The sequence below is a fragment of the Aythya fuligula genome, chromosome 4 (genome assembly GCF_009819795.1).
Source record: "Aythya fuligula isolate bAytFul2 chromosome 4, bAytFul2.pri, whole genome shotgun sequence".
Lineage (NCBI taxonomy): Eukaryota > Metazoa > Chordata > Aves > Anseriformes > Anatidae > Aythya > Aythya fuligula.
In genome coordinates, this window is record NC_045562.1 from 63,502,466 (window position 1) to 63,527,195 (window position 24,730).

A 24,730-nucleotide genomic window follows, 5' to 3' on the forward strand; every position below is an offset into this window, starting at 1 on the left:
CGTGAAGTTCACCTCTCCCCTTTAACAGTCCTACGGCTCGACTTTCACCAGCGCCTTTCCCAACTGGCTGCAGCACCCCATATCCCCACCATCTCTCTCCCACCAGCTCTCCCCGACCCCGGGCTTTCCTCCCAGCCCCGAGCCTATCGCTTGGCAGGCGGCGATTCCCGGTCCCCCCGAATCCCCCCCACCTCAGCCCCCCGGGCCACCAGGTCAACCCGCTTAGGGCAATGGCACGTGCCTGCGCCCGCCGCCCCGCTCCCGCTCCAGTCGCTCCGCGCCTGCGCCGGGGGCGGCCCTCGGCTCCCTCCGCCCCGCTCCTCCGAGCCTCCGCCGGGGAGGAAGCGGAAAGAGCGGCGGCGGAAGAGGCCGGGGCTGGCGCTGGGATGGAGCTGGGTGGTGGCCGGAGCCGGTAAGAGCAGGGCAGGGCCGGCTCCGTCGCCTCGGGGCTGAGGGGAGCCTGGGGGCTGCGCCTCAGAGCTGGCGGGTGGCGCTGGGTGCCCCCCGGGTGGGGACGTGCACGGCTGAGGCGGTGTGCTGGAAAGCGGGTTTGGTTTGTTTGTTAGTTTATTTATTTTAAAGCCTGCTGAAAGGCATGATTAAATAGGAGGGAGAAAGGAAAGCCCGACACACTAACCCGCTTTAATGTGACAGGAGAAAAAGAAGCACGGTATAACAGTAAATAAAAATGTTGGAGCCAGCGGTGCTCATCAGAGTTGAGAATGAGGGCAACCACTTCTCCAGTTTAAACCGATGTGGTTTTTCTGCTTCATTTATTAATTAGAAGACTGGCCTGCAGGTGTCCTTTCGTATTCACAAGTGTGTTGGGAGGGAGTTTCATCTTGCTTCCAAAAAAAGGAAGCGTAGAATCCAGTATAAATGTACTATAGGGGAATAATGTTACTTGTTTTCTCTTCAACCTATTAAAAAAGTGACTCTTAAGAGACTTTACATTTTATTAAATTAAATAATTACCATGCTAACTTGTCTAATGAATCAGATTTGTGGGCACTGGGTCTAGCTACAACAGCAGGGAGTATGATACAAACAGTGCTGCTACAGAGTTCCCCCATGTTCAGGTTAAGGATGAAGTAACTGAGGTTATCCTCTACAAATACTACTGTGGTTTTAGGTCTGGTATGTTTTTACCTTAGAACCTTCCCATCAAAGTTGTGTAAATTACTTGTTCTGTGGTTATAGAGTTCTGTTTATTGGCAGCACCGCTAGCACGTTTTTGCAGAAGCTTATCATAAAAAAAAATCATTAAAATAAATATTTCATATATATACTGTTGATTTGTACTGGTGAACAATATTATGACTCATCTTTAAACAGACAAATGTGTTTAGAGCTCATGTGGCAGTTTAAACTGTCCAGTTTAGACCTGCCCAGACTGTAAAAAGCTGTTTCCTTCGGGAGCTAAAAGTTGTGAAAATGTTCTTCATATTCTAAATTCATTTTGAAAGTTTGGTATTTAAAATTCATCTTAGCATTTTATTTCATTGTAGGTAATGTAAGTGATTTTCTAGCATGGACACTGTTGCTAGCCATAGTTGTCATCTTCTCCAGCAGCTCCATGAACAGCGCATTCAGGGTCTTCTCTGTGACTGCATGTTGGTGGTAAAAGGTGTCTGCTTCAAAGCACACAAAAATGTATTAGCTGCTTTCAGTCAATATTTCAGGTATGTGGTAGAAAATTTTTCTATTAAAAAAGTGAACTAAGTGCTGTTATTTGAGGTTTTCTCTGAGAAGGTACTTTTTTTTCTGGTAGTTCTAGACAATGTAACTATTAGAGGGGCAGGTAAAAAGTTAAACTGTTTGTCCAGAGATAAATCTGTATCATGTATTACATCTAATTAAAAACTGTGACCATCCTAATTTATTTTCTGGGTGTATGTAATTAACTATTACACTGAGTTCAGAACTTTCTTGTTCATTACTGGCTTACAGTGCTTCATATAATGGATTCTTGGCAGAGGCCTGCAAACAGTAATTCAGTATAAAAATATAACTGTTTACAAGGAGTGTAGTACTGAACACGAGCAGAGACAGATAAGGGATATAACGGGTGAAACGATTCACATCATCCATTTCTGTTTGGTAGAGTCTGAAATAAAGTTTGAGTGGATACATAACTATTGAACCTCTACATAGAACACATTATCAGAGACACAATGTCTGTATCTTATGCAGGTGGCTCACGAAGCAATGTCACAGTTCCTATGGCCCTCCCATTGACCTCCAAAATTTCAAGGGATGCTGGTTCACCCAATTTAGTGTTTATTTATGAGTAAGCTGTTTGATATGGCTTTTTTGACTTTGCTTCTTGAAGCATCTCAAAACCTTGACAACTGATGCTTATAGAAGAAAATTATTTCATATATTATGAACAGGGAAAAAAAGAACAACAGCTTTTTCTGCAGTAGTGTTGTAATCCTGATGATGATGTGGAATTGTGCCCAAAGACTAAATTTTTAAAGTAGTCAAAGAGAGCTAGGCACTCAATTCCATCTCAAATTCGGTAGGATATAAGTGGTTAATTCAGTTAGACTCTCAACCCAGATCTGCTTATTATAGTTCTGGTTTTAATTTAGATAATATGAGCCAGATTTATGAAAAATTTGGATGCAGATACTTAATTCAGAGTAGCGTGTAAGTATGAGGATAGGATAAGTTGCAGGGATGCACCTGAAACTGCTTTTCTGAAGTTTAAGCCTAGGCTCTAATTTGCTTAAGCTTCACTGCTTATTGGTATTATGCCTAGCTTTCAACAAACCTAATTTGAGAGTTAAACCCATGCAGAGGGATCTTGAAATTCAAGGTATTTCCTGGTGTAGCAGGCTATCTATGTAGGAATGACCCGACCCCATATACATCATATATATACACATATATACATGTACATACATATAAGTGTGTGTGTGTGTATCATCATCTACTGTGGAATTATTAGGTTAGAAACTGGGGATTTGAACAGAAGAGCATGAAGTTCCTGAATGAGACAGAGTACAAAGTCAGTCTAGAATTAGTTATGCATATTAAGATCTACAGCTCTGATGTGAGAATACTTTACATCAAATAGAAGTCTCATGAATTCAGACACTTTAAGGGTACAGTGATGATTCAGTGGGGAATGGTTGGGCTACTGTTTTAGGCTCACATACCTATATTCTTCATTTTTCTTTTACTTGGCTCTTGTTCAGTACCAGTAAAAAATACTCTGGGGGTGATATGACAAAAAGAATTGAAAATAATGCCATCCTCTTATTTACTGTTACCATCCATGTTTACTTGCTGAAAAAGAACAACCAGTTTTTAGTAAGGTTCACTGGTGGTGGTTGATGGACAAGCTCGGCTGTCAGAATAATTTTGCTGACTTTGAGGTCCGTCTTCTCCTTTTTACTAGCAAATTGCCATGATGGAAGAGGAAGCATTGTTCTGGGTCAATCAACTTTTGCAAACAGTCCACAAATACACGACTGCTTCTAATATTTAAATAACATTGGATAAGGAACTGCAAATATAGGGTGTGTTTTCAACACATTAAAAAAAAATAGGCAAAAATTTTTAAAGGATCTTCTGCTTTGATTTCTACTTTAAGTGTAATTGTATAGGGGTAATAATATTCAACATATTCAAGCAGTTTTGAAAAGTTCATGTGCAAAAACACAGCAGTGTAGGTAAGACCATCTAGTGTAAGTTTTTGATCCTTAGGCAGTCTGTTGGAAGTGTATGTGTGTATATATATTTTCATAAAAGTGTTTTTAAATTATTTGTGTGTTTGAGTATTTGCCTTATTTTATCAGGACCCTTTTTCAGAATTCTTCAGGCCAGAAGAATGATGTCTTTCATTTGGACATTAAAAACGTAGGTGGAATAGGCCAGATCTTGGACTTCATGTACACCTCTCATCTGGATCTTAGTCAGGACAACGTACAAGCTATGTTGGATATTGCACAGTGTCTTCAAGTGCAAAATGTGTTGAATATTTGCCACACCTTTTTAAAATCTTCTACAGCTGTAGAGCAATCAGCCAGCATGCCTTGTAGTAGTGTATTTTCTCTGCAGAACACTTTGAGTGCAGATACTGGTTGTGCCAGTGACAGTTATGGAACAAACCTGTTACATGAATGCTCATCTGACACGCAAGCTAGTAAAGTCTTGGCTGACCACCATTCTCATGCATCGCAGTCTGTTAATCTTCATGCACCCTCAGGTGATGTACAGAAACAGTCACCTGACTCCTTAGATGGCAACTGCACAGAGCTCCCATTTAAGCAACCAAGTTACTATTATAAACTACGCAACTTTTACAGCAAACAGTTCTATAAGCAAAATGCTTGCTCTAATCAGGAGAGGGTAACAGAACAATCCTTTTCTTACAACACATCTACAGAAATAAACACAGCAGAGAATAATTCTTGTGCTGTCAGTCACTCTGAATGTATTCTGGACACCTCAGATCACTTACCATCAAACTTTCTGGTTCAGTCCTTGAATGAAGCTGCTCCAGATCAAGATGCAGACAGCACGCTTTTGCAGCCCAACAAACAGATGCGGCTGAAAAAGGCAGTGCATCTCAAAAAGTTAAATTTTCTGAGATCTCAGAAATCTGCAGAACACCCTCCTGAGCCTAAAAGCGATGACAGTAGAATAACAAGAGTAAATGAATCTGTAAATGAAAGTACCGTGGATGTGACAAATGTCAGAGTTACTGAAGAAAAAGAAGCTGAAGACTTGGTGAATTCTGAGAATTTTGAACAAACTGTTGAAATTGAAAGATCTCAAGGGCCTTTGGAACAAGAAGGCCAATCTCAGACTCTTCAGTCACAGAGACAGTATACTTGTGAATTATGTGGGAAGGCTTTCAAACACCCAAGCAATTTGGAACTTCATAAAAGGTCTCATACAGGTACAGTAATCAATAACTTGGTCTGCAGACCAAATATTTCAATTGATGAGATTAAATAAAACTAGAGCGGATATAGTAAGATAGCTTTTATTTATAGTTTTAGCTTTTAGAGTCCTATTTCGAGGAACATTGTGTGATATTTCAATGAAAATTTCATTTTTGACATGCGTTTAAAAGAGGCATTTCTAGTCAGTTTGTCAGATTGTTCAGAAGTCCAAGGCAGATAACAACAAAAAATGGATAGAAGAAAACATAAGTGTTCTTGAAAACCACAGTTCTCTCTCATCATATATTCATTGTGAACCAGAAGTGATAAGAGCTTGGTGGTCATTTCTTTTTGACCTGTTAAATATATTATTTAGTTTATATTTTTTCCTAGTATTAACAATTTTCATGATGTTCATTTAGAGAGTGATGCAAAAATAGGCTGTGGAGTAAATGGGATTAAATTTACTTTGTTCTCAATACTTATAGGTAATGCTGTTTTTAAACCTAGCACAGATTTAAGTATCTTTTTATTCTAGTGAAAAACAAGACCCAGTCTAATTTTGAATTAAGTAATTTGTCTTTTCAATTTAACCAGCATGTTCTATATTTCTACAACTTTAGCTTTGTTTTTCATAAAAAGTATTTTTTTTAATAATACCTTTAGTCAAGTAACACCATTGGTTTCATGTTTTTGAGATGGCATTGTTCCTGATTAACCTGTTGAATACTTCTATCCTTCTTTTTTCCCTATAATAAATATACAAATGTGTCTCTCCTGGTCTTACCAGATAAACAACACTTTTCAAATGATGCACGTATTGTTACTTTGATAGCAGATGTGAGTCCCTCGTAACAGACATTAATTCATTTTGTTAATTGAGCCTTAGCATTAAGAATTTATTTATCCATGTGAGTAGTAGAAAAATCATTCCAGAAAATAAGAACAGTTTGCACTGATTCCTGAAGTTTTCACTCATTATATTTGACTTTCTGTATGTTCACATTACTGGTATTATTGTTTTAATTTGGTCTCCTGTGACACGGTTGCGTGTCTTTTACCTCTGTATTCTCTTTGCCTTGTATATTTTAATTTGAACTTACATCATCAGGTATGTTTTAATATCGTACAAATTTCAGGAAAGTAGGTGGTCAGATAGAAGACAGAGCATCTAGAGAAGTCCCAACTGAGGGAGAAACTCTGAAGTTGGTAAAATGTGAGTTTATGGTAGAGAATGAACATGGGAGAAGCCTGTTATAATTTGCACTTCCTTAAGACATCTTAATCACTGGAAGGAAACTGGATTTCATCAATCTGGTGCCCATTAGACTACTTGCCTTTTTAAGAGTTTGTTGCCTGAGTGATAGACTTAATTATTGTATGATCCCAAGTCTGGTAAACCATTTGAAATAACTTTAGAAGGGGTAAAGTAAACTATGAACTTCATGTATTTATTGTAACTTAAAGGTTAAAGGAGTGGACCGGGTACTAAACTTCATATAGCAAATAGACTAGGACTCCTGCTATGAGTGTTTTAAAATTTTGATTTCTATAGATGCAGTGATCAGCAAATGCTTACCAGTGTAGGAAATGGAAAAAGAGGAAAAGGATTGCAGTAACTTTGCAAGGTTATTTGTGTTGATACTCATTTCTTCTTTTTTGACTTCTGTGCATTTACACCTGCTTCCACTTCACTTGAGCTCTAGTGGATGTTGTTATGTTCCACACAACGCACCATGTAAGAAAAGTGATCCTAGACTTGATTTTGTTGCTGCTGTCCTCTCTACTAGTATGTGTTTATATTAGATTCAGGAATTCCATGCAGTTTTTAATGCACTGTGTTCTTCCCATAGTTTTCCAAAAGTTCCAAACTTGAATACTCCTTAACGTAGCATTAACATTCTTCAGTACGTGTGCTAAGCTGATAAAGTTTAAGAACATAAGTTTAATAAATAATAATCACATCAAAGAAGGATGAAAAATTATTAAAAGAATATAAATAAACATGCCTGTTTGCTTACCTGTTTTTCTGGGGTCATGGTACTTTGTTTTTAAATACCAGCTAGTGTGAAAAGAATACTTGGGAAATCAAAGCAGACATTGAGTAGGATGTTAGCATAGGAAGGATGTATAGCTGAAGGTACAGGGCACATCAGCTTCATTAATAAGTACACTGCTAGTTAAGTATTAATGTAAGTATATCCTCAGAGCCATTTCTATCCATATTCCACCTCAGAAAGCACAACTAAATATCACAAACTGTCATCTGATCAATTTTATTTTAAAATGTATCTTTTCTAGAACTGAGGGCAAGCAAGCACTTAAGTATTATAGTTCATACTGAAAGTCCTTCATATCTGGCTTTGATAATGGAATTAAGTTACTAAAGTAACTAAGTTACTAAAGTAAGTTACTAAAAAGGGTTTTTCACAACGGGAAGTTATGTTTTAACCCACAAATGACAACTTTTTCAACGTAAGTGCTGTAGTGGCCTAGTTGTCAAGAAAGCACATGTGAAATTCCCTGTCCCTGAGAACTAGGATTACTAAAGAATTGACATGTTCGTATGGTTGCATTGATGAATTGTTTACACAAAGCACAAGCATAATGTGTTCAACACAAGGCATTGTATTGGGCTGAGTAGCTGTTTTAATTGTATTGCTAATGGCCATTTAAAGGAATCTTTAAATAGAGATTATTGGATTTACTTACAAGATTGGCTTTGACTTGATTGAGTATTGTAATTTGTTTTAATTAGATTGGCCTCAGTGGCAGAACCTGTCTGGAAAAAAAGGAAGCAAATAAGCACTTCACACCTATCCAGTAAAAAGCGATTATTATTTTTTAAAAATATTTTCAGGAAATATCTCGTTTTAAAAAAATAAATTGTCAGGATTGAAAAAAACAGGAGCGGAGTTAACTGTCATGTAACATACTGTTGATCCTCAGTGTTGATCCTCAGTGTTTTCATTCTGAGCTTGGCTAGAGCAAGCTGCCAGCACTCCATGCATTAGCGGGTCCTGCTCCTCATCTTTATGATCTCTTGAGGACTTGAGGAACACCGCTGCCTTCATGCCTTTCTTCTCTGGAGCTGATATACTGCTGCACTGATCCTACTACTGTGTACTTTATCATTTCTTCTTGCAGTGTTGAACAAGAATGATGCAACAGAAGATAGAAAATACAAAGCAGTCTAAAGGTTTAGTACCTTAGTCTCCTGGATATTCGTTTAAGCATCATTATAATTGTAGTTAAGGTACTTTTTTTTTTTAATGCACAAAAAAAATCTCTATTGCTTTTGATCCAACAGTGTTATTTTAGAAGATCAGTGTTGATCTCAGGTAAGGTTTTCCTTTTGGAATTTAATGACAGTCATAGAATAATTTAGGTTGAAAGGAAACTCTGGAGGTCATCTATTCCAACTCTCTGCTCAAAGCAGAGATTTGGGTTGTCAAATCAGATTGGGTTGTTTTGTAATATCTACAAGGACAGAGATTGTCCACAGCCTCTCCAGGAAACTTGTTTGAGTGTTTCACCATCCTCATAGGGTAAAAGTTTTTTCCTATTATCTACTGATCTAACTCATGTCTGTTGCCCCTTGTCTCATCACTGTGTAGCTTCAGGAAGAATATGGTTCCATCAGCCTTCCCATTAGATGATCGTAGACAGAAGTATGATTTCCTGTTAGCTTTCTCTTCTTAAGGTATGGTCTCACCAGTGACACGTAGAGGAGAATCATCTTCAGCTTGCTAGCTGCACTCTTCCTAATAAAGCCTGGGAAGCAGTTAGAATGCATTACCTTGCATTGCTGCAATACTCTGAGTAATTTAGTATTTCTGCTGGGATTCATCTTGCAATAGGCTACTTGGTTGTTTGCAGTTTTATGCGAGCACAGACCTGTTCTCCAAAATCTAATTGGATTGGTTTTTTACAAACTTTTAAAAATTACTTTATCTTTCATCATCAGGGGTTAAAAAAAAACTAATTATTTGAAACAGAGAGTACAGTTTTAATGAGATTGCATGCAGCCTACAACAACCACTGTGAACAATTTGAGTCTTGAATTTTATCCTTCCCCTTCCAGGTATTTTAGGGTGGATTTCTGTTCAGTTGACATCTTTTGTGTCAACATTAGCTTTTTGCTGTGGGTAATTTCTGCAGAAGTTGCCACTATAGTTTTTTGTCTTCCATTCCAAATTACTGCAACGCCTCTGTGGTTGTCAGAACTGGTTGTCAGAAGCTTTCCCAGTTGCCACAGTTCTGGCTTCCTGTTGGTTTCATGTATATTTGTGCTGTCAGTGCCAGAACTTTTAGTTTTTTGAGTATTTAGAGACATATTGAAATCAAGCCTCTGTATTCTTTAGAGTTGATTTATTGGTTTCTTAATTTTTAACTTTAATTGAATAAAAGCTTTATTGAAATTGAAGTTTTCTATTCATCAATACTTAGAAAAAGTAAATTTAGCCTTAAATTGGCAGAGTAACTGGAAGACTGCTGCCTGTTTGTGAAGCCATATAACTATGTTGACTCAGTGGTTTAACATCTAAGATAATTGCATTTGATCCCTGATCCTGAATGATGCTGAAACAGCATCACCTTTATTTGGCAGCAGAGATGGAAAATGGAACTTCAACACCTGGATATTGCAGATGATGCTCCTAATGAGGGTGGAGCAAGAATGGTGATGTAGTGAATACCTGCTCAAAAATAAGGCCATGGCCAAGAGGTGCTCTGTAAAATCAGGAGAATGATTATTAAAATAAATGACTCAAAATCTAAAGATTTTTATTTATTACAAAGAATGAAACAAAGTGTAAAATCTGTTTTTCCCTCTGGAAACATCTGCATCTAAAGCATGGTGATTTATACTAATTCTTTAGTTTCCTTGTATCTGTGGGCCAGGTTACAGATGTGCTTTTAAAGTACAGTTAGACTCATGAAAATATCACTAGAAGTCTGACTGTCATTGAATTCAATGTTATTTGAGCATTATTATTTTCTTTGAAAATTCCTGAAGATGTGTAGAGATTTTTATCAACTGTAAAAAACACAAACTATGCAGGGAAGAAATACTTACGAAATACTCTAGGGGATAAAAAGTAATTAGATTTTTGTTTCTGACTAACAACAATAGTACTGTAGCACTCTAGATTGAGCATCAAGTTATTTTCAAGTGCTAAAGTGGGCTGCACTAGCTTTTTACTAACGTTACTCAAAGCTAAATTTTTTGGAGATTCAAAAATACAATTTTAAGATGAATAAATTCAGAATTTTAAAGCAAAATATTTGGGTTAATTTTCTTATACTCCTACGCAGATTGAGAGCTTGAAGACAAGTGTGTTTGCTGGGAGTGAATGGCTACATGCTGATCAGAGATGTATGGTACCCTTTGAGTGGAGAAAACAGAAATTAGCTTCTCTGCATTCCATATTCTTTTTAAGAGAGGGCCTTTGTGAGTATAAGTGGAAGGACTGGTGTATTCTGTAAATTTTTTTGTTGTTGTAGTAGGACCCTGTCATCTGTTCTGTTCCAGCAGGTATGGCACTCCTTTCATGTGGGGGAAAAAAAGGAATTAATAATAATATGTAGCACTCCCATTCATATCAAAATTCTTCTACTTATTTTTGAAAAATAAATTCTGTTTCTGAGCAAGTTTGCCTTAAAAGCTCAATGGTTAATGCTGTACTCCCCTCTTAAGTTTCCCCTTAAATATATGGGTAAGTGTCCTTTCGGGGATATTCTTATTTTTACATTATATGTGTTTAAAGGAAGTGTACCAATTTAAAGGATTTGTGTTCTCTTGCAGCTATTAGAAGTTCTATGTTTCTTCTCCTTTTAGGTGAAAAACCTTTTGAATGTAACATTTGTGGGAAACACTTCTCACAGGTGGGAATATTTTATATTATGGTATTACACTTGAAATTGAAATGCATCTGTGTATTGATTTTAAAAATAAACATGTCCATAGATTAGTAAGTTTTGCTCAGAGAGACTTAACTTCAGGGGTAAAATATTAAAACAACTTATATGAAAATAACACATTAAATGTTTTAGATTTCTTTTACATGTTTTGTACCTTTGATTCTGTCTGCTCTCAGTAGATGTTTGTTATGTATTTTGTCTTCAAATGAGTGTTCAGGCATGGAGTCACAACTGATTTAAAAGAGCACTTTCATTCTCACTGTCCTATTGCCTTATACTTAGGAATGTATTCTGAATTTTCATCAGTGTTTAAAAAAAAAATAGAATTTTGTATGTGTTGTATTCATGGTAATTTCATCTTTGTAAATGGCAAAAAATAAGCAGTTTTTTTTAGTCAGATAAAAAAAAAAATGGCATCCATATAACTGAGCTCCATTTTCTCTATAATTAAGTACAGCAGGGTCTGTCTGAAGTTACAAAACTCAGGATTTTTAAGAAAATTCTCGTGGAGTTCCCTATTCATATACGGGGCCTAAACTTTAGCCCTCTTATTTTGCCCTTCATTGCGTGCTGTTCTGAGTACAGCAGTTTGTTTGTATTTCTAAAATTTTGGTGCCTAGTTGTCTTGCGTTTCCGAAATTTCTATTCCTTTTCTATTTTCTTGTTTGGAATATTTACACCTAAGTATGGGAGGCAGTAGACAGGTGCATATTTTTATACTAAGATAGCATAACAAATATCATCTAATAAATCTTGGTTTTATGTGTCCTGGTTTAAGGATTAGACCTGTAGAATCTTTGTCCACTCACCCCCCAGTGCTTATGTGTCTCTTGCTCCAATTTTGTAGTCCACTTGTGGGGTTTCTTTGGCCCGTGAATCTGATGCAGTTGCACACTCCACCTCAGTGGGGTATAACAGGGATATAATGCTGCATCCAGTGAGCAATACTGTTTCATTGTGATTATCAAGCCATTTGAGCAAAACTGGGTCTGCTTGTTAGCCAGAGAAAAAGCTTTTTCATTCACTTTGATGGATTGAACTAGTAGTTACTAAAAGAAAAATAGTGGGTATTTCCAAATTCCATTAAAAGTACGTTTGGAAAATGGAGTCGTGTTCTGTACTCTAGATCATACTGTGGGGGGAAGAGGGAATAAAAAAGCTTCTTGTATGCAGGTGTATGACAGGTAGGACAGACTCCTCATGCAACATACATTGCATTGCTCCTATTTAATAAAGAAAAGAAAAAAAAAAAGGAAATTTCCACTTTTTAATTAAACACTCTTAAACAGTTTCTCTCCCCTCCCTGTTAACCTCACTTGTCTGAAGGTATGGATAGATACGTGGTGATGTGCGATATTCTTCCAGAACATGAGCCATGGCATTCAGCTTGTGTATTGCACTTCTATCTCACATCATAAATGGGAACTTACACACTTGTGAGTGTACTCAGAACTTGAGTATACAGATGGGAACTTGCATACTTCTTGCTTCTGAATTGTGCAAATAAGCGAGACCAGAAAGTAAGATTTGAAGATAATTGCTATCTATTTTTTACTGAAATGACCATCTCTGATCTTGGGCTGTGTTAAACTTCTCAGCCTACAGGCACAGAAGTAGTAACACTTTTCTTATTTAAGCTTTCATGTTCTGTGCTTTGGAGACAACACAGTTGTTATGCCGAGTATGTCAGCTCCTGATGAATTTTACTGATGTTCCACTCAATGCAACGTGAAAGAGAAAATGAAGAAAGCAGAGAAAACTGAAACAGGAACTCATAGTCTGGGACAAGTAACAGTAAATTATTTTAGGAGAAAAAGGGTTCTTTTGTACTTCAAAGCCTGCATCTTTCCCTGCTAGTACGCAGACTCTGGTCTCCTCTTACTATTGACCAGGACGTCATGCCTTACCTCCCAACTGCCTTCTGCTGCAGAGCCTCTTCAGGGGGCTGAAAGGCAGTAGCTGCTTTCTAAACACATGCCAATTGCAAATAGAGTAAGTCTAGTATCTCTGTCTGGTCTCTGCACTTATGAGGAATGGTGTGCAACCAGTGTCAGTAAGATGATTATTCTGAATATTTATTTTCCTTCACTGAAAAGCTTGCAAAAGTCCTCTTATGTTTTTTTTATTTGTCTGGCATGTTATGCTATAACTAAGGCTGTGTGCAACATTACAAGCTTAGGAAGGTTACTAATGTATTTATTTCTTTTTTTTTTTTTTTTTTTTGAGTATCTCAGAGCAGTTAATAACAAGCTCATACCCTCATTAGGAAGAAGTGACAGAGGATTATAATAAAGAAATAAATCTGCTTGCTACTTTCTGTAGAATGCTATTATTCTAAACTAAAAATGTCTGTATGGGAGGTATTTCAGAATAAGTGTTGCACTTCAAATTCACATTCTCTCCTAATTGAGAATAACAAATGCATTTGATATGTTTTCTTTTGTGGCATGGATGGAGGTAAAGGTTCTGTCTCTCGTATGTTGCTCTCGAATGCACTTCTGCATAAATCCTCAGTCTTTGCAACACAAAGTCTTTACAAAAAAAAAACACTTTATTCCATGAAGTCAGTTCAGTCCATCATCTCCCACAGAAATAGGTACCCAGTGCCTCTTTTTGAATCAATTTCAGTGTTGTAAAGTGTGGCCATAGAGGACAGTGGTTCAGTCAGCTATCTGAAAAACCTTATGGGGGTTACAGAAAGCTTTCTGTGTACAGACTGATTCATTTAATATTATTTTGTGTCTGTGTCTGCAATAATTTAGTTTTGGTATATCATAACCTGTGATTACAGTCATTGATCTTTAAAGGTAATTTATATCTAAAGGAGTTAGGAGAAATTACTGAAGGGTCCCATTTTTGTTGCCTTACTGTGACTAAGGAGGATGTGATAATCTTTGCGTCCCCATCTTTCTGATAGAAGAGACCTAATATTCCTTCAGTGTACTTAGATAAAACTAAGCAGTTATCCATCAGAGGGAACAGAAGTGTTAAGAACTGACCCTGGGATAGTGTGCAGTTTTTTGTGGAACATCTGTAGCTTCTCTATCCAGACTGGCTGTATTTTTTGCCTTAAGAACTGGATTCTCAATGGAGCAGCTGTTCTGAAGCACTAGTGGTTTATTAAAAACGCCATTAGTAGGATGGTTTTGTGTAATTGTCATTGCCTGGCTTGCCTGCAAGCTAGCATGATTTTTACAGGATTGGGAAAAGAAAGAAGTGTAATGAAAATAAGTTACAAGTAATCCTATTTGTTGATTTCTGTACTTCATGTTCCATTATCTTCTGATATGAGTAAATATTTATGGCTTTGGAGCACTTAGCTGTGAGTGTTTTATGGATAGCAAAATGTTTACCCTTTTTCTTTTCTTTTTAACCTTCTGGTAGGTGAATTCAGACGTCCCGATGTAACAGTATATTGTTTGTAGGACAGGGAAAATGAGACTAACATGAACCATATCACTAGTAAGTTTTCTTCTTGACTGCAATCTAGATAGTGTCATTTTCATTTATAATTGGATCTGTTTTCAACTACAGGTTTTTCTTTTTTCCTGAGTGTTTGATTCCAGGCTTTTTTTTTCTCCTGTTCTTGTCGATGTATAATTGCATACATAAGCAATTTGTAATTGGAGTACATTGTAGTCTATCTTTACTGCTTGAGTTTCTACATGCATTGTAGTATTAACTGCTTCAGAATTAAGAATAAAAAGCCAGTCTTGTAGTTACCGTCATTAAGTTTTTATCTGCATACAACAACAGATTAGTTAAATTTAAATGCTTAAATTACTGTCCCTTTCAGGCAGGTAATCTGCAGACACATTTACGTCGACATTCTGGTGAAAAGCCATACATTTGTGAGATCTGTGGGAAAAGGTGAGTAGAATTGTTCATCCTGGTAAAGTTACCATGTTAGAAGTCGATTGTTTTCTTTCATCATCTTGCTAAACTAAGGGACAAGAGCTAGGGCAGTGTGCTGCTGAATTTTGTCTAGAAGACATTGAGTTTAAATATTAACATACATAATATTTGCAAGTATCTTCTTGCAAGTCTCAATAAGATAAATGTGTCATACATACATAGTCTGTGGTCTTTGTTTTTTTATATATTATCTTTCGTTAAAGTTATACTGTTGTGTATTTGTTTTCATTATTTGGTCATATTGTTTACGTTTTTGTCCATTTTCTGAGAACTATGCAGTATGGGAAACTTGACAGATTTAAGTGAAGTATTAAATATTTCTGCCTTCTGCTAACAGGTGACAAAATACACTAATTTAGGAATAGCATTAGTACTTAAACTATGTTCAAGAAGAAAAAAGGTGAAGAGGTGTTTTTTTCCTATTATAAATTTAAATAGACATTACCAGCTTCAAAATGATTGCTATTTTTTGTTTTGTCTTTTAACATTTGGGTATATGTGTTTTAGATTTTAATCCTTGTTCAGAACATCAGATATTCATAGTTAATTTCCATTTGATACTCAATAAGGAGAGTAAGGGTTCTTATAAAGACAGTAATTGCGTTTCCATGTTATGTTACAGATTTGCTGCCTCTGGTGATGTTCAGCGTCACATTATTATTCATTCTGGAGAGAAGCCTCATCTGTGTGATATCTGTGGCAGAGGTATGCCTCTAAGTTTGTTTGTTTGTTTAAATTGAAACGTGAGGAGTCATTTTAATCTGTGTCTGTCACATTTTTCTAGGATTCAGCAACTTCAGTAATTTAAAGGAGCACAAAAAGACTCATACAGCAGATAAAGTATTCACCTGTGATGAATGTGGGAAGTCATTCAACATGCAACGAAAATTAGTAAAGCACCGAATTAGGCATACAGGAGAGAGACCATACAGCTGTTCGGCATGTGGTAAGACTTAATCTGCATAGTCTTGGCATGTCTTTGCTTTTTAAATAAGGGAAATAGGCTATGTCAGCAGAACAACAATTAACCAAAACAATTTTAAATTCATATACGAGGTTATGAAGGTTTTTAACAAAATTTTCTGTTTTGCATCCTTCATAGTTTATCTTTTTGGGGATCAAACTGTTTTAGCTGTTGTAAGTAAGTTCAGAAATGATTTTCAATTGAAGAATCCAGAAAGGAAATAAGGAATCAATATGTATCTGTTTGCTATAGGAACGCTGATACTTGCTGCTTCAAAACACTCTTTATTTTCTGCTAGAAAGGTAGGTTTAGAATCACTTGTCTGTTAGTGGAGTCTTCTTCTTTTCTTTCTTCCTTTTTTCTTTTTTTTCCTAGTTGGGTACTGTTGAGATTGAGCTGCATTAGACCAAAAGAGTTGTTAGGAGTGTTTTACTACTTTGCTTCAACCTCTGGAATAAAATCAAAACTTGATCAATGCTTCATACCACAGAATATCCGTTTTCAAACTCTGCTAGATGGGTTATGCTTCCAAGTGGTCTGCAAATTGCTCTTTGATCAGTGATTCATCCTAGTATAACATAGTTTTCAGAAATTTCATTGAGTATCTGTATCTCTGTGTTACTTAGTATCCTGCATAGTACTTACTTTTCTGCCCCTAAGCGCTATTTTGGTATAATTTCATCTACTTTCTGAGGAAACAGCTTTGGAGGAAGGTACTTACCATATGATAATATCCAACTGCAGTATGTTTTATTTGTAATGTCTTGAGGCAACAACAAAATCTATAATTATTAGATCTTGCATCAGAGAGAGGAAATAAAGACACTCAGGATATGAAAGTATAAACAAAGATTTGCTTTACTGTCATTAAAACAAATTTATTTTCATCTTGTCTTATAGTGGGCTTTTGATCATTTTTCAGTTCTAGCCAGGTCATCTTGTACTGAGAGCAAGAATTGTGCAAAGACGTGATCAAGTGTTAAGTCATTCATTCACATTAAATTCACTCAAATTCCACATGTACTTCTGCAGTAATTTGTAATCTTACTTTTACTGTTTAATGGCTTTTTTGAGGAGATATCCAGGCAGTAGAATGAAAAATATACCAAAAACTGAGACTGTAATTTTACTGGGCTTTCAGATAATACTGTTTGTTTTAGTTGGTATCTGTCCATACAGAACAACATAATCTTTAACATAGCTAAAGTGAGGTAAAATCACAAAGAGGTATGAAATTATTTCTGTTCTCCTAAAGAACATGAGGTGTCTGAATCATATTCTGGAAATTAATGCTTTCTTTTTCTGTTGCACTTCTGCACTTTGCCTTGGTTTGGCCCCAGTCACTTTTTTCATTACAATGTGGTAATAGTGTATATTTGAGCCTGTGGTTCTGAAAACTGGCAAACAGCTAACTATTTAGTTATATTTTAACATTTACAGCAATAAAAAGTTAGCTTTGACACATTCTCTGGATAGAATATTAAAAAAAAAAATGGTCTGCTGCAATATGTTAGCTCACTGTTTACAAAAAAGCACTATAAGAGTAGTTCCTCTCTAATGAACAAATCATTACTTTCTATGATGCAGTTCTCACTGGAAGAATACAATTAGAAGCTTGTCAGCATGCTGTTTTACGAGACAGAGGAATTTGATCTTTTTATTTTACTTTTTTTTTTTTCTTCCACAAAGATTGATACAAATCGAGGGCACTCACAGCTTTCAAATACTAATGGATATTCCTGTCTCTAGAGACAAAAACAAAAGCACTGGGAAATCCAAAAATCAGATCAAGGAGAAGAAACAAGTAATTGAATTGTACGAATTGAAGGAACTTGCTTGAATCCCTTCTAGATAAAGTACCACAACTGGCGTGTACCATAGCTCATCCTTTCTCAAATTAAAATATGTTTATGTACTTGTGTTAAGTACAAAATAGTAATATTAACACTTCTGTCTTGTAGGGAAATGTTTTGCAGGCTCTGGTGACCTGCGTAGACATGTGAGGACTCACACAGGAGAAAAACCCTATACTTGTGAAACTTGCAACAAATGCTTCACTCGCTCTGCTGTTCTGCGGCGGCACAAGAAAATGCATTGTAAAGCCACCGATGAAGGTCCAAACACACTCGACGAATTTGCTCAAGGGATGGAAACTTCTGATCTTGAGAAATCTCAGAATTCGGACACTTTTAGCCAAGAAATGTCTGTTACATTATTACCAGTTTCAGTTAAATTTCCCATTCGTCCAACTGCAAATTCAACTGAATTTGATAATTCTGGAGATTCTTACTGTAAGCTGCGATCAATGATTCAACACAATGACTCAGCAAACCAACAGAAACTGAATGTGGATTCTGCTAAACTCCCAAAAGCTCAGACACAGCAAACGCCACCAACACCATATGCTTATACAGATGTAGATGGATCTTCTGCAGAAGAACCCTTACAGGCTGATAATATTTCCATGATTCGTCCCTCTATGGTTACTTTGGACAGTCACTGTAATGATCCACTAGGCAGTCGAACATCATCTGCTGCGTACAAGAATACTGAAGGACCGTTTTTCTCTAGCATGACCCTCTGGGGTTTAGCTATGAAGACTTTGCAGAATGAAAGTGAATTGGAGCAATGAGGGCTCAGGTTACTGAATCAAAACTTAGAGGCATTTCATGCGATAGATATATCTGTGTTGTGATTACACTGCAGTGTAGAGAGGTCTGAGCTAGTTTTTAAGCCAACTAGTTTGGGTACTGTGAGATCGAGGTACACATGCCCAGAACCCAGTGTAGGCTGCCTTTACATTGCTTCTCAGCAAAGTTCAAATCTAGTTTTGGGGATCTTTGTTCTTCTGTTACTGCACTGTGTAGCTGTTCTGTTGTCAGGATTTGCTAAAATTTGCCTTTTTTGTTTTTCAATCTGGTAATGGAAGAAAGGATGGCCTAATGTCAAGTTTCTTTCTGAGTGCAATTCAACAATGGGTTGTCAGAGTTTTATGAGGATGTAAATATGAAAAGAGGGAAACATTTGAACAAATCCCTGCTGAACCTGAGTTTGAGTAGTGGCTTTCTTACCAGTAGGACCGTTGGTTTACATGACTTGAGTATTGTGGTATTAAAATTAAATGTTAAATACTGGACAATATTTGTGATAGTGCAAAATAACTGTATATCTAGAAACTTTATTTTTTTTACAATAAAATTTTTTTTAGTATTTTATAAACTATTTTGCACAGATGATTATTTGTACAATGAAGACCGAGGTCAGGAAATGCTAACTTAATTTGAATAAAGGGAAGTTGTTTTACATTTTATCTTAATTGCGCACTTTGTTTCATCTTTTCATGAAAGCTTTTCAATAAGAAAATTCTATCTGTTCCAGGTGTCTTTACAATGCTAATGGGAATATAAAATACGTGCAGTCAAAGTACCAGTAGATTGCCTTATATTTCAGTGAATTAGTGTAAAACATTAGCTAATTAATGGAGTTAATAGTTTATTACTGGATAGAAACTTTGCTTACAGGCCTTCTCTGCTCTGTTGCTTGGTTGTATTCATTTTCAGTATTGATCTGTTCCTGCATGTTTGACTGCTTGCTACAGTCATGTGAGTTTTGCAGGTCTGACTTTTTCCAACCCATCAGAAAGTTTTAGCAGCATGTTGTCAAGTTTTACTCTAAAACATTATTTAGATTTAGTTTCTGAAATGAAAATATCCCTGTACTAAACTTCTGCTCTTTGAAGTTCATTCACAGGCTGGAAAGTCTGTTTGAAGTTCATACTTCTCATTTCCTACAAAAGTCTCTGTGTTTGCTGCTAGCATGACAACTGTGAGTATGGGTACGTCCGGTATTATGTGATAGCACTACAAGACTTCAGAGTTGTACTTGCATGAAAAATAGTCCAGTGTTTATTTGGGACTACAAAATCACATAGAATCCTAAACAGCTAGTTATTTATAATTTTTGGTTGTGAAAATAAGCAGTTTGTAGGCTGAAAACTAGATTTGCATTGTATTGCAACAGCTAACTAAAGATCACCACTATCACCACTATTTTCATAACAACACAGTTCCTCTGCTAATATATATACAAGTTTTTTGTAAATCTGATAGCTGGAACTCTCTAGTAGTTAATATGTAATGTCACAGTTTCATGGTATTAGAAAAAGACGTTGTAATTTGTTTTCCACTAAAGCACAAAGATGCAAATCTATTTTCATTGGATAGTTCTTGGTAGAACAAAAATTAATTTTTCTAGAACAGCAGTGTAGACCACAGATGACTTGCAGTCCATGACTTTCATTCTGTGGAAGATCAGAGCCTGGTAAATACAGTATTTTAAAAAATGTTAAAGATCTCTCTGCTTTTTATTCAGGAATACAAAACTAGCTGTACAGTTTGTTACTGTGTTAACACTAATTTATGTCTTCACTTCCTTTGTTTGTGCTTTGTGACTCCCTTTTTATGCATGCTTTCAACCTGAATTGAAATGAGTAAGTTAATATTGTTGACCAGAGATAGCACTCCTTTAAAAAAAAAAAAAAAAAAAAAAAAAAAAAAAAAAAAAAAAGGAGGGCAGAACATTTTTCTGTATGAGTCTTGAAAGATAAGTTTCTCTCAATAATCATTTCATGTTATGAAAAACTTTTTTAATGGCATTAACAGACCAGCTAAAAAACACTCAGATGCTCTGGGGAGAGCATATTAGGAATTTTTTGTTTACTTTCTCTTCCCGTAGTGCATTTATACCACTAGTCCTGTAGTTCTCCCCTTGTCACAAACTGTTTTAAGATTTACTTATCCCAGAAGAAAACAGAATTTTAATTCTCTTTCTACATGGCTCCTGTTGCTTGGAGAGTACAAATCTGGATTTCGTGAACCTCCTAACCTTTTAGTTCGGTCTGGTTCTGGTCTTGTTTTCTCTATTGGTTTTTGGTGGAGACAGTACAGAAGGACAGGTGTAAAACAGAGACTGTGCTGCTACATTTGTGCTCTTCTAGCATGAAGTTGCAGTTTTCTAGTGCTGGGTGTCTGTACACAGTTTTTTGGAGGAGCATGGTGTTGCTGAAGACTTAAAGTGAAAACTGCATTTTGAGTGCTGCTGTAAATATGTAGTAGAGCTCATGCTCTACTCTGTGCTGCTGCGGCCTCACCCTGAGTATTGCGTGCAGTGTTGGGCACTACAGTATCTTTCCTATGAAAGATACAAAGCTGCTAGAGTGTCCAATGGAAGGTAATAAAGATGGTGAAGGGTCTAGCGGGCAACACATGAGGAACAGCTGAGGTCCCTTGGTGTGTTCAGCCCAGAGCAGAGCAGGCTGAGGGGAGGCCTCATGGCAGCCTGCAGCTCCCTCATAAGGGGAGCAGAGGGGCAGGCGCTGAGCTCTGCTCTCTGGGGACAGTGACAGGACCTGAGGGAATGGCATGGAGCTGGGACAGGGGAGGGCCAGGCTGGGTGTTAGGGAAAGGTTCTGCACAGGGACAGGCTCCCCAGGGCAGTGATGACCAGAGACTGCACCAAGCCTGCTGCATTTCAAGAAGCATTTGGACAATGCTTGCAGACACATGGTCTGATTTTTGGGTGGTCCTCTGCGGACACAGCAGCTGGACTCAATGATCCTAATGGGTCCCTTCCAATTCTGATATTCTATGATTCTAAGTTAGGTTGCTAGCTATCAAGTGCTTTTTGCTGAGAGGACAGTCATGCTGCACAGGGGATGATCTTTTGTTTGGCAGCATTTCTTTCTGTGAGAAAAAGAAGCATTTCTTTCTTTCTTCACACCAAAAATGTAAAGGTTCTCAAACCTACCAGACTGAATTCTGTTGGCAATTTGGGGTGTTTGATAAAATGTGTTGTTGTAATGTGGCATATCTGAGAAGGAAGTAGAGAAAATAGTGGTAGGAGAAAGCAGCCCATCTGAGTCTGCACAGCTGGAGCAGAAAAACAAGAGTTGTAGCTGCAGACGAGATATTGCAGGAGTGCTTCTTACTACTTAGTCACTGCTACTTGGCTTAAAGGAAAGGCTGAACAAGAGAAAAAATCCCAAAAAATGATGAATACATGCTTAGAGTCAGATACAAGAGAGTTTTTATGTATGGAGTAAGAAGTTGTTGATTACAAAGGCCTGTCCTGGCAGCTGCTTTGCAGTAAAATTATCACTGCCCAACTTGCAAGAGACATTTTGCTTCTGTTTCCAAAATCAGATATAGTACATCATGCCAATTTATTATTATCTAGTGCTTTTCTCAGTGAGAATTCTGAGAAAATTGCTTTGAAAGAGGATTTGTTACTATATCCTAAGAACTTCCTATGTCAACCTGTAGGTCAGTAATCAAGAGGATATTTGAGTGGAAAGGTAAATATGGTCTGATAGCCCTAATGCTGCCACAATGCTGGCACAGTTGGAAAACAGCAGCTACCCTGTGACTTTGAAGAACAGGTGGAAACTGTGGCATAGTTTTTGAGCCAATAGTATTTCACAAGCAGCAGACACCCAGCCATAGCTATTGCTCATAAATATCCATAGCCAGCATGCTGAGGGTATGAATAAGCATCAGTCAATTGGCTAGTAGCAGGCACTGCTGAAGTGCCATTATTATCAATGTAAAAGGCATGCTATTTAAAAAAATAAAATCATTTTTTCGAAAGAGGATGTTAACCAACATGGTGTAGTATAATCGAACGGCTGCTAATTGTTATTTATTAGAATAGCTATCCTGCAGTTCTGAGCTGCCATTCAAGTAATCTTGTGTATTTAAACCACTTTTTTTTTTGTTGTTGTTTTCTTTCCCTCTAGAATATGTAGGCAATTGTTCAGGGCTTAGTTTGGGTTTGTTAAGTGCAGCATTCTCTCTGTCATTTGACTTCTGCACAATATAGAAAACATAATAGTAGTGTTTCAACTTTTAAAGATATTGCCATGTTCATTGGACAGTTTAAGTGCATTCAAACCTTATATAAAATGTAACCCATTTTTTATATATAGGTATATTTTCTGCGTATATGTAGGAAAATGACATATCATATAATTAGGTGCAAGTTTAAATAACTTACCCTCAAAAAAAAAAATCCTCTATTGCTTCTCTTGAAGATTATCGTCTAGATTGGTTAGAAATAAAAAGTTGTACGAGGAAGGGGAACTTCACTAGGAAACACTTTAGCATTTGCTTACTACCTGTTGCCAGTGACCATTCATAATGTAGTTGTGGTCTGAGACTTTATCTACGTTCTCTCATGCTCTTTTAAACCTGGCCGTACTAGATCATCTTTCAGAATGTGAAACTTGCAGCTTCTTGAATTTAGACATAGAGCTTTCTTTAGAACAGAGCACTTACGCTTTGTTTCCATGGCTTCTTCAGCAAATCCAAATGGGCTTAAACTCCTGTTGATAATTTTATAGGGAAGTAATTGCTACACATGAAGTCTTCCCAAAACATCTAAGTGGCATATACATGAGCAAGCCAAATTTAAGACAAAATCAGTGTGAAGCAAGTGGAACTGGCCCCATAGGCCATTTGCTTCTGGAATCCACTTTTTTTTTTCTTTGCTTTTATTGTCTCCTCCACTGTGGGTAGCTCCATTCATATGTGGACAGCTGCATTCAATTCTTGCTGCTCACTTCATGCCACTTACGCACCCCTCATAATCCAGAGCAGAGGTTAATGTATTCAAGCTCACTGAGGAAAAATGTAGAGGCATATAGGTAAACAGGGTCCAACGTAGCTGTAAAACACTTACAAGTTGTATATGTGTGTGTGTGTGCATATATATATATATATATATATATATATATATATAAGTATAAAATCTCTAATCTCCATATTCTGGAGAGTGTACTAAGATTTTGGATACTTAGCTTTCTTGCTATAGGACTCTCAGGAACGTGTTTGAGAAGTGAATGAGCATGCCAAGGAACCTAGATGGTCCTTCTTGTACAGAAGACTGTTGATAAAATGTGAGCAAGAATGACCTTCATAGGCAGATTTGAAGGAGGAAAATGTGGTAGCTTGGGAAATGTGTTAATGACAACTGAAGGGCCTCAGATGCAGCTATTTTGTAACTCAGTATGCTAATGACTTCAAAGTGACCTGTGTTCCACTGTGCTGCAAATAGATTTCTTTGTATTGGTACACATGGTCTTGTGCTTTCTGGTCCATAGCCTTATTCATTAATCCTTACTGACATCTATTATTGAATTTGCCTTCTCTAAACAGTTGGTTTCCATCTCTGTTAGTAAATCTACATCCTAGCAAATAGATAAAAATTACCTTTAAAACACAGCCTAGTGAAGACACAAGCTATTGACCCAGACATTCGTTTCTGTAAAGGCAGTACCCCTACCATTTAAATATAGATTTTTATTTATTTTTGGGGGGAGTAGTTGATATTCACATGTGTGTGCAGATCTGACAACAGTTTGGTTCTCTTGGTGAGGGAATTTTTCCTGGAAGGTTACAAAAGCCCATTAATACAACCACACAATGCAGTGCTGAGGAGCGTGCATGCATGAACTACAAGTCTGCCAGCTTTTTGTTAAGCTCTGCAGGGGGCAGTATAGTGAAATAAAGCCTTTCAGGCCCTTTTAATGTAGTTCTGACCTTCCACTCTATAATAAACAGATGACTGGAACCAGAAAGATAGGTCATTGTGATTGCAGTTAATATTTGTAAGGACTAAAGCAGCTCTCAGCCTTTGAGGTAGAAGGGAATCATCTTAAGTGTGAAAATGTATCATCACAAGAATGGAGAGGATCAAAGGAAGGCCAGCTGGTGCTCGGACATCTTTTCATAACCTTTATTACAATGCTAGAATACACTAACCTCAATGGGAAGTCCATTCAATTCATGTATTTCAAATAGATAATCTGTATTCTGGTGAAACAAAGAAAGCTAAAAAAGCTCCTTCTGAAAAGGGGGTGGTCGACACAAATTTGCCTATGATTTAATCATACTGGTTTTCTAAAATCAGCTTAGCTTTTTGAATGCAAATATATGAATGTATGACATGCTTATTTTAGAAGTGGCTGAAAATTTGT

At 36.9% G+C, this 24,730-nt stretch overlaps 1 protein-coding gene across 1 annotated transcript; it reads left to right on the forward strand.

The window, feature by feature from the left end:
• The first annotated feature begins 343 nt into the window (after nucleotides 1–343).
• ZBTB49 (zinc finger and BTB domain containing 49) lies at nucleotides 344–19,009 on the forward strand. Its single transcript, XM_032186727.1, has 8 exons — nucleotides 344–412; nucleotides 1,509–1,682; nucleotides 3,807–4,912; nucleotides 10,738–10,784; nucleotides 14,617–14,690; nucleotides 15,358–15,440; nucleotides 15,520–15,681; nucleotides 17,661–19,009. The coding sequence occupies exons 2-8, from the start codon at nucleotides 1,531–1,533 to the stop codon at nucleotides 18,329–18,331; spliced, it is 2,295 nt and encodes a 764-aa protein (XP_032042618.1). The 5' UTR covers nucleotides 344–412; nucleotides 1,509–1,530; the 3' UTR covers nucleotides 18,332–19,009.
• Nucleotides 19,010–24,730: the final 5,721 nt, after the last annotated feature.

Excerpts from the sequence above, each read along its gene's own strand:
- ZBTB49 (XM_032186727.1), top strand. The coding sequence starts at position 1,531 with ATGGACACTGTTGCTAGCCATAGTTGTCATCTTCTCCAGCAGCTCCAT. Across the intron at positions 15,441-15,519 it reads GTGTGATATCTGTGGCAGAG|GATTCAGCAACTTCAGTAAT; the intron begins GTATGCCTCTAA and ends ACATTTTTCTAG. Across the intron at positions 15,682-17,660 it reads ATACAGCTGTTCGGCATGTG|GGAAATGTTTTGCAGGCTCT; the intron begins GTAAGACTTAAT and ends TCTGTCTTGTAG.